The following is a 15073-nucleotide window of genomic DNA, read 5'->3' on the forward strand; positions in this document are numbered from 1 at the left end:
CTGCTCTTTTCTTCCTGCAAACAGCTTTGCCCTTGTCTGTAATTCTTCAATATGTGAAAGCCCAGCCAGCTCAGAGGACGATTTATCCAGCTTGTAAAAGATAAGAGAGAAGAGAGAAGCTGCTCTAATCCTAAATAACACACAGGCAGTGTGCATAGAGGAGCCTGGAAGGGGGAGTTCATAGCAGAACCACAACACTGAAGAACTTGGCAGCCTTCCAGACACAGGCCGACAAGTCTGACAGGGGAAAGATACATTGATTTATTACAGAGACTGTCATAGTAGAAAGTGCTGCTGTAAGCCAGAACACATTAGAATAGCTTTTTGAACTTGTAGGATGATAAAAAACAGAATGCAATTTTTGTTGCGGAGTCTCTTTAAGGAATGCTTTTTGAAAGCAAAGAAAACCCTGACAATCCCCCATGAGGAGATGGACTAGTCAGATTTTTACTTTAGTAGCTGGAGTGTTACGTTAAATATCTGTTTCAGAGAGTGAGAGTCCTTGCGCTGGCCTATGGCTGTTGGAAGATCTCAGATGCAAGCAGCGTTACCAGAAAAAACGGCAGAATTCCGAGTTAATTTACTGGCTGGCATTCACCCAAAACTAATCCTAAAATGCATTTGCCAAAGCACCATGGTAGGGGGAAGTGAAGATTTAGGGCCAGTGCACACCCAGAAGCGCTAACTTAATCGCAACTGCTCAGCGCTTTTTTAAGTGATTTTACCAGGCGATTCTAGGCATGTGTCTAGCGATTTTCTAAGCATGCCTAGCGATTTTTGGAGCGTTTTGGTGTAGTGATTGTTATTTTTTGTTACAGTAGAGCTGAAACTGAACAGTACCTTCTTCTGTACCAAAAACGCTTGGAAAATCGCTCTGATCTAGCGCTTTTCAGAGCGGTTTTCCACTTTCCTATATTTAACACTGAGGCTGAAGAAAATCTGCAGAAATGCTGCAGGACCCACGTTTGCATTTGGGAGAAAAGCTCATCGCTCTGGTGTGCTCCATCCTATTCAAATACATTAGCCAAGTACTTTTCAAACCGCAAGAGTTTTTAGAAGAGCTCAGAAGCGCTCTTGGTGTGCACCAGCCCTAATGCTGGATACACACGTTGCGTTTCCGCGTTCGATGCGGCCGTCGATACGTGTCGATTCGATTATTTCCGAACATTTCCGAACGAATTTCGATGATTTTTAGGTCGAATGCCATGTAAAGTATGGCAAATCGACCTAACGATCCATCGAAGCTTGAATCGGACATGTCGGAAATAATCGAATCGACGCGTATCGACGGCCGCATCGAACGCGGAAACGCAACGTGTGTATCCAGCATAAGACCTGAGAGAAGAAGCTTCCTGGTGCTGCCAAGAGATCCTGGAGTTACTGAGAAACAGAGAGACCCGGAGCCAATAGTACAGTATGTCTAGACAGTTGGAATCAGTTTAATTGGATGAGTTGAATCACCTGCAACCAGCATGTGGGGAGTAGACCACCCTGCTCGGTTTTCCAGGTACTGTGATGCAGGAACTGGAGGGTCCTTCTCCTTAGGTGTCTTTTAGAGGCTAGCATAAAAAACTACAACCACACTGAGGTGAGATACAACTAATAAAACACAAACATATTTTAATGAGAGGTAATGTTTGTCTTGCCTCTTCTGAAGAACTAGACCAGCATTCTTTGGAAAAGCAATTTATTGAGCACTATAAAATGGACCACGCGTTTCACAGGGTCTTACCCGCTTCCTCAGATCAATGTGATAACAGCGCCTGACTGCGTGGGCCAACAGGGGTGAGCGCCTCTAGGTGTAGTAGATAGACATAGGGGTGCTAGCCTCTGTTGGTCCAAGCTGGTAGGCATTGTGGTTACACTGACCCGAGGAAGCAAGTAAGATCCTGCAAAACGTGTTGTCCATTTTATAGCACTCAAATTGGTTTCCCAGATAATGCTGGCCTAGTTCTTCAGGAGAGGTAAGACCAAAACTACCTCTCCTTTCAAACTATTTTTAAGTGTTGTATTTTACCGGGCATCACCTTAATTCTTCTTTTCAAGATGAAGACCTTTGCTTGATAAACACAGGTACTGAATACAACCCAGTGTATTTTGCAAGTTTAAAGGACATCTGAGGTGAAATGTAATTACTTATCAGTGAGGGTTATGCTATAGTCTGACCCGGTCCCAACCCAGACAGAAACTGTCACTTGCTTACCTGATGTTTAACTCTTTTCAGACAGAGAAAGAAAAAAAGAACACAGCCTAGTTATTTGTGTGCGCTAGGCACTGTACATACCCATGTCTATCTCATCATGTCACATGTCGCAGTGGCTGGATAGTGTACTGGTTAAGGGCACCGCCTTTGACATGGGAGACCAGGGTTGTAATCCTGGCTAGGGTCAGTACCTATTCAGTAAGGAGTTCAAGGCAAGAGTCCCTAACACTGCAGGGTGGCCTCCTGAGCGCGTCCCAGTGGCTGCAGCTCTTGAGCGCTTTGAGTCCGACAGGAGAAAAGCGCTATACAAATGTTCCGATTATTATTATATTATTATTACATGTCACCTCAGGTGTCATTTAAGCTTGGGCTCCCCCCCCCCCTATAGATGAGGGCTACGCTATATGTCCACAAGATCTCACATCTATGGCGGTGGCAGATGACCTTTGAGGAGGGGGCTGATCAGACATGCATGAAGAGCTCTGCAATCTCAGACTCTCCTCCTTGGGGTTTCACCACTCTGACCATGTCTGAGGAGCGCTTATCATTTTTGTGATGTCTTATATCCGAGCCCTTCAGGGCACAAGCGGACGACAATTAATCTTCTCTAGAAACAACTTGTGCTATTACTGGAATCACAGAGAAAAGCTGTATAATTCTCCCCTTCAGCTCCTGAACAGGCCTCAGACACACTTCAGAGCCGCTGAAAGGCCTGTGCTACCAGAGCGGCACTAATGTCTGATTCAGCCATTCCCAGCCGCTTACCTATTCTCCCTCATCTCAGACTTTATTAGTCAGATTAGCAGTCACTGGCCTGCGCTGCTCACAAGTAAATGCACCAGGTCAACCGAGCTACAGGCTATGCAGCCTATCTGAATGACAAACTTATCACAGCGGCGGACGGATTAATCCTGCCACGTCTCACAAGTATTCCGGACAGATCTGCAGGAATGGTCACTTTCTTGAAGCAAACTTGTACTTAGAGAAACTCCGACCAAGAATTGAACTTTATCCCAATCAGTAGCTGATACCCCCTTTTACAAGAGAAATCTATTCCATTTCACAAACAGACCATCAGGGGGCGCAGTATGACTGATATTGTGGTGAAACTCCTCCCACTAGAAACTCTGAGGACCGTGGTACTCCTGGCAGTTTCCTGTCTGTGAACCTTGCTGCATTGTGGGAAATAGCTGTTTACAGATGTTTCTAACTGCCAAAAGAGCATGCAGCAGCTACATCACCTGCCAACAGTAAAAATGTCACCATGTAATAAATGTCAGAATGTAAATCAGGGATTTAAAAGATTTTACAATGCGCAAACACTGACTAAATCATTTATACATAATTATTGTAAAAATTAAGCACCTTTTTTATTACATTATTTTCACTGGAGTTCCTCTTTAAAGCAGCAGGGACAACCATACTATCCCAGGAAGAAAACACATATATAAGTAGATAACGACTTGCTCTATTTACATAACAGTTGTATTGTACGATACATGTTTTGATTTCAGTGAATTCTATACAAAAATAAAGAGAAAACTGTTCCAAACATTTTCCATCTTTTCTGCCTCTGACTGAAGCCATCCTGAAGTCAGTTCCTCCCTTAATTTTTTCCCACCTAGAAACTTCACGGTCATATCTAGCTGGCTTTGTAAACACATGTGAGCACAACATAGATCAGATTTCAGCAGCTCACTAAACTGCCCTCAGCCAATCAGTGAGGAGCAAGAATGTGGGAGGCGTGATAACAAGCTTCCTTCTCATTGGAAATGGCAAATATAGAGCCAGGCTGACTGATAATTTATTACAGCAGAAACATTTCTGAATAGATTGAAGGGCTTGCGATGCAGGGTGAGGTTCCAGGCTGCATATTAAACACAGAGCAGTAAGTAAATGGAATCTGATTTTTGTGGCTGACTATCCCTCTTTAACCACTTCGTCCACAGGTCAGTAGATATACGTCCTCTGGGACTTCATCTAAGCCACGAGTCAGTAGATATACGTCTTGTAGCAGAAGCAGTGCTGTGCAGGATTGGGCTGGCTCCTGTGCACACTTCCTGTACTATCTGATGCAGCACTAATTGGTGAACGGGAATATATGTTCCCTGAGCTAATGAGATTGATTTTTACTATTAAAAATACTTTTATTTTCTCATTTCATAGTGAAAAATACACTCTGTAGCATTATTTCAGAATCAAATATCTTCACCATAAATTGTGACAGGAACATAATCTAAGTTTTGTGATAAGCAGTAAGAATAGCCAAACAAAATGTGTGTTTTTTATCTACAGTAGCACTTTTTATTTTTAAACTGGAATTGTTAAAACTGAGAAATACATGTTTTTTCTATTTTTTCTTTGTTTTCCAATTAAAATTCATAGAAAACAAAATTGTTTGAGGGAAAAAATGGCATACAATGAAAGCCTAGTTTGTCTTGAAAAAAAACAATATATATTTCATTTCTGTGTCATAAGTAGGGATAAAGTTATTTCTGATTAAATAGGGACATAGCTACACTGTCAAAACTGCTCTGGTCAATAAGTTGAAAACAAGGTCTGGATGCGAAGTGGTTAAAGCCCATACTCCAGCTCTACTACATGTATTTGACCCGTTCCTGCAACCCCCAAAGCAAAACCTTAAAGTTGCAGTGATGACTTCAAGCAGAAGTTATCATCAAGCACTGGCAAAAAGAAAGAAGGGAAACGCTTCCTGATCATGGCTGCAGGTCATGGGGTCAAGTGAAGATGTTTACGCTCGCTTACCTCCTCACACCACACTGGCACACTGCTGTTTATACTCGCTCATCTCCTCACACCACACTGGAACACTGCTGTTTATACTCGCTCATCTCCTCACACCAGACTGGAACACTGCTGTTTATACTCGCTCATCTCCTCACACCACACTGGAACACTGCTGTTTATACTCGCTCATCTCCTCACACCACACTGGAACACTGCTGTTTATACTTGCTCATCTCCCTTACACCACACTGGCACACTGCTGTTTATACTCGCTCATCTCCTCACACCACAGTGGAACACTGCTGTTTATACTCGCTCATCCCCTCACACCACACTGGAGCACTGCTGTTTACACTTGCTCATCCCCTCACACCACACTGGAACACTGCTGTTTATACTTGCTCATCCCCTCACACCACACTGGAACACTGCTGTTTATACTCGCTCATCTCCTCACATAACACTGGAACACTGCTGTTTATACTCGCTCATCCCCTCACACCACACTGGATCACTGCTGTTTATACTTGCTCATCTCCTCACATAACACTGGAACACTGCTGTTTATACTTGCTCATCCCCTTACACCACACTGGAACACTGCTGTTTATACTCGCTCATCTCCTCACACAACACTGGAACACTGCTGTTGATACTTGCTCATCACCTCACATAACACTGGAACACTGTACTCGCTCATCCCCTCACACCACACTGGAACACTGCTGTTTATACTCGCTCATCTCCTCACACCACACTGGAACACTGCTGTTTATACTCGCTCATCTCCTCACACCACACTGGAACACTGCTGTTTATACTCGCTCATCTCCTCACACCACACTGGAACACTGCTGTTTATACTCGCTCACCTCCTCACACCACACTGGCACACTGCTGTTTATACTCGATCATCTCCTCACATCACACCTGCACATTGCTGTTTATGCTCGCTCATTCCCTTACACCACCCTGGCACACTGCTGTTTATACTTGCTTATCTCCTCACACCACACCTGCACACTGCTGTTTATACTCGCTCATTTCCTCACACAACACTGGAACACTGCTGTATATATTCGCTCATCCCCTCACACCACACTGGCACACTGCTGTTTATACTCGCTCATCTCCTCACATCACACCTGCACACTGCTGTTTATACTCGCTCATCCCCTCACACCACACTGGCACACTGCTGTTTATACTCGCTTATCTCCTCACATCACACTGGCACACTGCTGTTTATACTCGCTCATCCCCTCACACCAGACTGGCACACTGCTGTTTATACTCGCTCATCTCCTCACACCACACTTGCACACTGCTGTTTATACTCACTTATTCTCCTCACACCACACTGGCACACTGCTGTTTATACTCGCTCATCTCCTCACACCACACTGGAGCACTGCTGTTTATACTCGCTCATCCCCTCACACCAGACTGGCACACTGCTGTTTATACTCGCTCATCTCCTCACACCACACTTGCACACTGCTGTTTATACTCACTTATTCTCCTCACACCACACTGGCACACTGCTGTTTATACTCGCTCATCTCCTCACACCACACTGGAGCACTGCTGTTTATACTCGCTCATCTCCTCACACCACACTGATGTATATACTCGCTCATCTCCTCACATCACACTGGAGCACTGCAGTTTATATTCACTCATCTCCTCACACCACACTGGAACAGTGCTGTTTATACTCGCTCATCTCCTCACACCACACTGGCACACTGCTGTTTATGCTCGCTCATCTCCTCACACCACACTGGATCACTGCTGTTTATACTCGCTCATCCCCTCATACCACACTGGATCACTGCTGTTTATACTCGCTCATCCCTCACTGGAACACTGCTGATTATGCTAGCTCATCTCCTCACACCACACTGGATCACTGCTGTTTATACTCGCTTATCTCCTCACACCACACTGGCACACTGCTGTATATACTCGCTCATCTCCTCACACCACACTGGAGCACTGCTGTTTATACTCGCTCATCTCCTCACACCACACTGGAGCACTGACGTTTATACTCGCTCATCTCCTCACACCACACTGGAGCACTGCTGTTTATACTCGCTCATCTCCTCACACCACACTGGAACACTGCTGTTTATGCTCGCTCATCTCCTCACATCACACTGGAACATTGCTGTTTATACTCACTTATCACCTCACACCACACTGGCACACTGCTGTTTATACTCACTCATCTCCTCACACCACACTGGCACACTGCTGTTTATGCTCGCTCATCTCCTCACATCACACTGGAACATTGCTGTTTATACTCACTCATCTTCTCACACCACACTGGATCACTGCTGTTTATACTCGCTCATCTCCTCACATCACACTGGAACACTGCTGTTTATACTCGCTCATCTCCTCACACCGCACTGGAACACTGCTGTCTATACTCGCTTATTTCCTCACACCACACTGGAACACTGCTCTTTATACTCGCTCATCTCCTCACACCACACTGGATCACTGCCGTTTATACTCGCTCATCCCCTTACACCACACTGGAACACTGCTCTTTATACTCGCTCATCTCCTCACACCACACTGCAACACTGCCGTTTATACTCGCTCATCCCCTTACACCACAATGGAACACTGCTCTTTATACTCGCTCATCTCCTCACATCACACTGGAACACTGCTGTTTATACTCGCTCATCCCCTTACACCACACTGGAACACTGCTCTTTATACTCGCTTATCTCCTCCCACCACATGGGCACACTGCTGTTTATACTCGCTCATCCCCTTACACCACACTGGAACACTGCTCTTTATACTCGCTCATCTCCTCACACCACACTGCTGTTTATACTCGCTCATCTCCTCACACCACACTGGAACACTGCTGTTTATACTCGCTCATCCCCTTACACCACACTGGAACACTGCTCTTTATACTCGCTCATCTCCTCACACCACACTGGAACACTGCCGTTTATACTCGCTCATCCCCTTACACCACACTGGAACACTGCTCTTTATACTCGCTCATCTCCTCACATCACACTGGAACACTGCTGTTTATACTCGCTCATCTCCTCACATCACACTGGAACACTGCTCTTTATACTCGCTCATCTCCTCACACCACACTGGAGCACTGCTGTTTATACTCGCTCATCCCCTCACTGGAACACTGCTGATTATACTCGCTTATCTCCTCACACCACACTGGAACACTGCTGCTTATACTCGCTTATCTCCTCACACCACACTTGCACACTGCTGTTTATACTCACTTATTCTCCTCACACCAGACTGGCACACTGCTGTTTATACTCGCTCATCTCCTCACACCACACTTGCACACTGCTGTTTATACTCACTTATTCTCCTCACACCACACTGGCACACTGCTGTTTATACTCGCTCATCTCCTCACACCACACTTGCACACTGCTGTTTATACTCACTTATTCTCCTCACACCACACTGGAACACTGCTGATTATACTTGCTCATCTCCTCACACCACACTGGAGCACTGCTGTTTATACTCGCTCATCTCCTCACACCACACTGATGTATATACTCGCTCATCTCCTCACATCACACTGGAGCACTGCAGTTTATATTCACTCATCTCCTCACACCACACTGGAACAGTGCTGTTTATACTCGCTCATCTCCTCACACCACACTGGCACACTGCTGTTTATGCTCGCTCATCTCCTCACACCACACTGGATCACTGCTGTTTATACTCGCTCATCCCCTCACACCACACTGGATCACTGCTGTTTATACTCGCTCATCCCTCACTGGAACACTGCTGATTATGCTAGCTCATCTCCTCACACCACACTGGATCACTGCTGTTTATACTCGCTCATCCCCTCACTGGAACACTGCTGATTATACTAGCTCATCTCCTCACACCACACTGGAGCACTGCTGTTTATACTCGCTTATCTCCTCACACCACACTGGCACACTGCTGTTTATACTCGCTCATCTCCTCACACCACACTGGCACACTGCTGTATATACTCGCTCATCTCCTCACACCACACTGGAGCACTGCTGTTTATACTCGCTCATCTCCTCACACCACACTGGAGCACTGACGTTTATACTCGCTCATCTCCTCACACCACACTGGAGCACTGCTGTTTATACTCGCTCATCTCCTCACACCACACTGGAACACTGCTGTTTATGCTCGCTCATCTCCTCACATCACACTGGAACATTGCTGTTTATACTCACTTATCACCTCACACCACACTGGCACACTGCTGTTTATACTCACTCATCTCCTCACACCACACTGGCACACTGCTGTTTATGCTCGCTCATTTCCTCACATCACACTGGAACATTGCTGTTTATACTCACTTATCACCTCACACCACACTGGCACACTGCTGTTTATGCTCGCTCATCTCCTCACATCACACTGGAACATTGCTGTTTATACTCACTCATCTCCTCACACCGCACTGGAACACTGCTGTCTATACTCGCTTATTTCCTCACACCACACTGGAACACTGCTCTTTATACTCGCTCATCTCCTCACACCACACTGGATCACTGCCGTTTATACTCGCTCATCCCCTTACACCACACTGGAACACTGCTCTTTATACTCGCTCATCTCCTCACACCACACTGCAACACTGCCGTTTATACTCGCTCATCCCCTTACACCACAATGGAACACTGCTCTTTATACTCGCTCATCTCCTCACATCACACTGGAACACTGCTGTTTATACTCGCTCATCCCCTTACACCACACTGGAACACTGCTCTTTATACTCGCTTATCTCCTCCCACCACACGGGCACACTGCTGTTTATACTCGCTCATCCCCTTACACCACACTGGAACACTGCTCTTTATACTCGCTCATCTCCTCACACCACACTGGCACACTGCTGTTTATACTCGCTCATCTCCTCACACCACACTGGAACACTGCTGTTTATACTCGCTCATCCCCTTACACCACACTGGAACACTGCTCTTTATACTCGCTTATCTCCTCCCACCACACTGGCACACTGCTGTTTATACTCGCTCATCCCCTTACACCACACTGGAACACTGCTCTTTATACTCGCTCATCTCCTCACACCACACTGGAACACTGCCGTTTATACTCGCTCATCCCCTTACACCACACTGGAACACTGCTCTTTATACTCGCTCATCTCCTCACACCACACTGCAACACTGCCGTTTATACTCGCTCATCCCCTTACACCACAATGGAACACTGCTCTTTATACTCGCTCATCTCCTCACATCACACTGGAACACTGCTGTTTATACTCGCTCATCTCCTCACATCACACTGGAACACTGCTCTTTATACTCGCTCATCTCCTCACACCACACTGGAGCACTGCTGTTTATACTCGCTCATCTCCTCACACCACACTGGCACACTGCTCCGGGCCATTTGTTGTGTGTGTCCAGCTTTAGTATTTAGCTATGTTGCTTCACCTTAGACCTTTCCCCCACCCCTTCTCCCCCGACATTTCTAGTCTCCAGGAAAACCTCCATTTAGGGTACAACTTTACTGAGCACATGTTGTACAGTTTTTTATAAAGAACAATAGAATAGATACATGTAAAAAGATGAAAAAAAGGGAAGCAGGCACTCACCACTATTCCCAGAGCCTTCAGTATATTTAGCTTGCACATGGGGCAGGTGCAGTGCTCGCTGAGCCACGGATCCACACACACCTTGTGGAATACATGCCTGAAAGAGATACAGAGAGAGGGCGATGATTTCCTGTTATCCGGCTCCAGTACTCACAACACTGGTTCACATGCATAGCTGAACATCCAGCACTGACCAGATTTATACTTAAAAAAATGAATGAGGTCTTAATTAATTAATGAGGAACTGTAGTAAAAACAACATAATACATTCTTTTTTTAAAACAATATTCAATAAAAATACAATAATTAATAAAATGTCATTATTTCAAGTTTTATTTTACAATATTTATTTATAAATTATTTAGTCAGTGTTTGCCCATTGTAAAAGCTCTCCTCACCCGAATTTACTTTCTGAAATGTATCACTGGCGTGGCGACATCTTTAGTACTGGCAGGTGATCTCTGAGGAATGTTTGAATACTGTTTTTACTTGTTCTAAAGCCAGTAGAAAAGATCTCTGGTCTCCCAGAATGCTTGGGGGAGGAGGGTGCAGGAGAGTTCTGCATAAACAGCCCAGGCTAAGCCCCAGTGGGGAGGGGGGGGGGGGGGCTACATACCAATGTGCAGCAATATATAGAACTAGGAAGTGCATCTGATACTGACACCAGGATAGTTAATATAAAAGTGTGTATTCTTTATGTCATTTGGGGGGACTCTAGTCTAGTGGCCCTGAACTCTTGCACAGGACAGAAGGAAAACAGAGAAATGCACCCTGTATGTATTTAGAGAGTTTAGCCTGTCTAACTCCCCCCCCCCCATCTCTTATCACAAGTTCTGTGTCTAATCACAAGTTGTAATTTGATCTCTCAGCTGTGTCAGCTAACTGCCATGGCAGAGCAGCTATTTGGTAAACACAGGATGTTAACAACATGTCTGCTTCCATGAAAGCAGGAAGTAGATATACTGGATTTATTGCAGGATTTGTTTCTGCTGTAACAAATGAATGTTTTTCTTTAAATGTTATTATGCTGCTGCTTATCTTTTAGAGCCTATAGGAAGTTCTGCGTTCAGGTCCGGGTTAAAGTATAACTGCCGGGCATAAAATCAAGAATCAGTTCTGTATTTGTATCTGGTAGTATGACTGACAGCTCCCCTTTAAGAGTTTTGATCATAAAAGACTTGCCCTTTTCTATAATTCCCTGAGACGAGCTGCAGTGGCCGGACCCTTATTGCATCACTGTGTGGCATCATACTTGCCAGCGTTTGTTTTTGGTCCATGAGGTTTCATGTTTAGGTCACTGATTCCCTGACCTGCTGTCTCTTCCTATGTGATGTATCCGGGCAGCTGCTCTGCACAATTGTCTTATCTCCACGTGTATAAACTCCTTATAAGCTGCGGATCCAAAGATGTCCTGTTCTCTAACCTTCTGCTGCAGCACTTGGTTGTCAGTTTTTGTTGAGTGTTCTATAATATATTGTAAGGCTGCCCATTAGCTTTGGCTCTGTTTGATTTATGCGACAATCGACCTTTGGATTCAATCCTTGAATGGAATCAATATAGAATCAATACTCATTTTGGCACAAAAATAATCAATATCGACAGAATGCAAAACCCTCGACTGGACAAGAATAGAATGTCTGCTTAATTTTGTTCTGATTGATACGGTGCTTATAAACATGCGCATCATCAGCTCTGCAGAGGGCTGGCATCAGGGCCAGCACTACCATGAAGCTGACTGAATTACATGATTCAGGGTAGCAGACTGTAGGGGGCAGCATCGGCTCTACACTCGGCTTATCTTTATCAATCTCTCCCTCTGCTCTGCTGCTTCTGCCTGACTCACAGAGCTTGCCTGCTGTTATTGTGTACTGGCATGCCCCTTACTTAAATATGCACTGCTCGGTGCTAGCCCCGCCTCCTCACCATGTGCCCTTCTGCTGTGCATGTATGAGGTCAGCAAAAAGTCTGCCCTGGCCGGCATTGTGGCTCACTTCCTGAACACCTTGATTGACAGCACAAATCTATCACATATCGATTCCAGTGCTTGTTTGGGGTTTTTTGTATCAGTTAAATAGGGGCGCAGTGACGTGCTCGCACCATTTATAGGGATATGGGTTCACTTTAAATAACATTTTTATTAGTGATTATAACTAGCATATGTTGCAGAAACTTTTACAAACTTGTTTCGGTAGCGGTACAACATGACTTCCTGCGGTGAAAGCACGGGCTGGTTCCTGCCGGGATGTCTCTCCGTGGTGGTGTGCAGTTACATTGTCTTCACAATTAAAGAGCAACTAAAGCGAGAGGGATAGAGAGGCTGCCATGTTTATTTCCTTTTAAACAATATAATTTGCCTGGCAGCCCTGCTGGTCTATTTGGCTGCAGTAGTGTCTGAATCAAACCAGAAACAAGCATGCAGCTAATCTGGTCAGATCTGACAATAATGTTAGAAACACCTGATCTGCTGCATACTTGTTCAGGGACTATGGCTAAAAGTATTAGAGGCAGAGGATCAGCAGGGCTGCCAGGGAACTGGTATTGTTCAAAAGGAAATAAATATGGCAGCCTCCATATCCCTCTCGCTTCAGTTGTAAATGCTATGCACACAATCAGCCGGGTCTTTGCTGCAACAACGTCTGCTTTTTGCCTTTATTGTACAAAAAGAAATCCACCTTGTGTTGGTAGATGCGAGATCTATAAACGGCTTTCAGACATAACGACGTTCAGATTAAATGGCTGTAGAGCGTGACTAGACTTCTCCTGTCTACCGACTCTCTCAATCAGTGATAGAGACCCTTCTGCATGTCGGCAGCACATCTTCAGCCATTCTCAGCCAGGCACAGGATGATCTCAGATTCTTGTCTTTCCTCTTCTGATTCCACGTCTGCCAAAGTGCAGCGAGCGGGTCATGGGAAATCTCCCGCTGCATCACTAGCAAGCAGTGTAAGAAACTCCAGACCAGCCTGAGCTTTATAGAAACATTAGCTTGGATCAGTGTTTTGCAACAGCCCCTTTTTATATGTCTAACGGCCTAATTATTCCCATCTGCCAGAGGCGTAGTTATGGGGGAGCAAAGGGAGACATATGTCCCTGGGCGCAGCACTGCGAGGGCGATCAGCACGACTGCTGCTCCTCTACGTGGGTGAGAGGCGGCTCACTGGCTGACCAAAGTGCCCCCGCTACTCTCCATTCCTCCCTCTGCAGAGGAGTGCTGAAACGGTAACAGCAGAATAAAAAGTGGGGTACATCTGGCTATCTAAACACGGGAAGGGAGGGCACATCTAGCAATCGAAAGGTGGCACAGCTGGCTATCTGAACAGGGGAATGAGGCACATATGGCTATCTATAGATGGGAAGAGAGCATATCTGGCTATCAAAACAGCATTTGTACATTTGACTCCACCCTTGACCACGACCATATTCTGATGCGTGGCCACACCCATTTTGTCCAGAGGGGTCGCAAAAACTGTCTGTCGCCAGACACTGAAAACCCTAGCTACGCCTCTGTCATCAGCAACCACACCAATACTTAGTGGCATTATTCTGTTACTTTCAAGCATCAAAAATACGATAATACTGTACTGGGTTTAATTGTATATCTGGTCTACACTGGCACCACAACAAGCCATTCTAACATTGGTGTTCAACAATTCTAGAGGAGCATCAGCTGCACAAATCAGAAAAACCGACACAAGCAATATTCCCTTTGCCCGCAGGAAGGCTGAGCTGTGCATATGGCTGTTTCTGCAGGTACAACCAATACTCACTGGGCTTGCAGGAAGGCTGAGCTATCCAAGTGGCTGTCTCCGCAGATGCAACCAAGTTAAATACAGGTAGTCCTCGGGTTACAAACGCCCGACATACGAACGGCCAGATCCCGTCGAGATGATGTCATTTCCGCATGAGGGAAGTTTAAAGAAGCGGCTTCAAACTTTCCCGGAGTGCCCCCGCATGTCCCCAGCAGTGTTGGACTCGCCTCCGAACAGAGTCCAACGCTGTCTGTCCTCCGCTCTCCGCCTCCTGCTCCCAATAGCTGCGTATAGCCACCGCTAGATGCAGCATCCATTCGCTTCCTGTATGTCATGTGACCTACAGCTTCCTGTATGACACATGACATACAGGAAGCAGTGCGATGCTGCATCTAGCGGTGCTGTACGCAGCTATTGGAAGGAGGAGAGCGGAGGACAGACAGCGTTGGACTTGGGCTGGAAGGTGAGTCCATATAGAGAGTGAGGGGAAAGGGACACAGGGGGGTAAACACGGAGGAACGGGGGGGGGGGGGGGGGACAGAAGCACAGAGGGTACAAATGAAGGCACAGGGGGGGTACAGAGGCACAGAGGGTACAAATGAAGGCACAGTGGGGGGGGTACAGAGGCACAGAGGGTACAAATGGAGGCACAGGGGGGGGGGTACAGAGGGTACAAATGGAGGCACAGGGGGGGGGGGGTGTACAGAG

At 46.0% G+C, this 15073-nt stretch overlaps 1 protein-coding gene across 4 annotated transcripts in view; it reads right to left on the reverse strand.

Moving 5' to 3' along the window:
* Window positions 1-15073, reverse strand: part of RNF130 (ring finger protein 130) — a 397837-nt gene that overhangs the window by 83037 nt on the left and 299727 nt on the right. For all 4 annotated transcript variants that reach the window (XM_068278403.1, XM_068278404.1, XM_068278402.1 and 1 more), the window contains exon 6: window positions 10617-10713. In XM_068278403.1, the coding sequence (XP_068134504.1) occupies window positions 10617-10713 (97 nt within the window). The remainder of the gene's footprint in view (window positions 1-10616; window positions 10714-15073) is intronic.

The sequence above is a fragment of the Hyperolius riggenbachi genome, chromosome 3 (assembly GCF_040937935.1).
Source record: "Hyperolius riggenbachi isolate aHypRig1 chromosome 3, aHypRig1.pri, whole genome shotgun sequence".
In the NCBI taxonomy this organism is placed as follows: Eukaryota; Metazoa; Chordata; class Amphibia; order Anura; family Hyperoliidae; genus Hyperolius; species Hyperolius riggenbachi.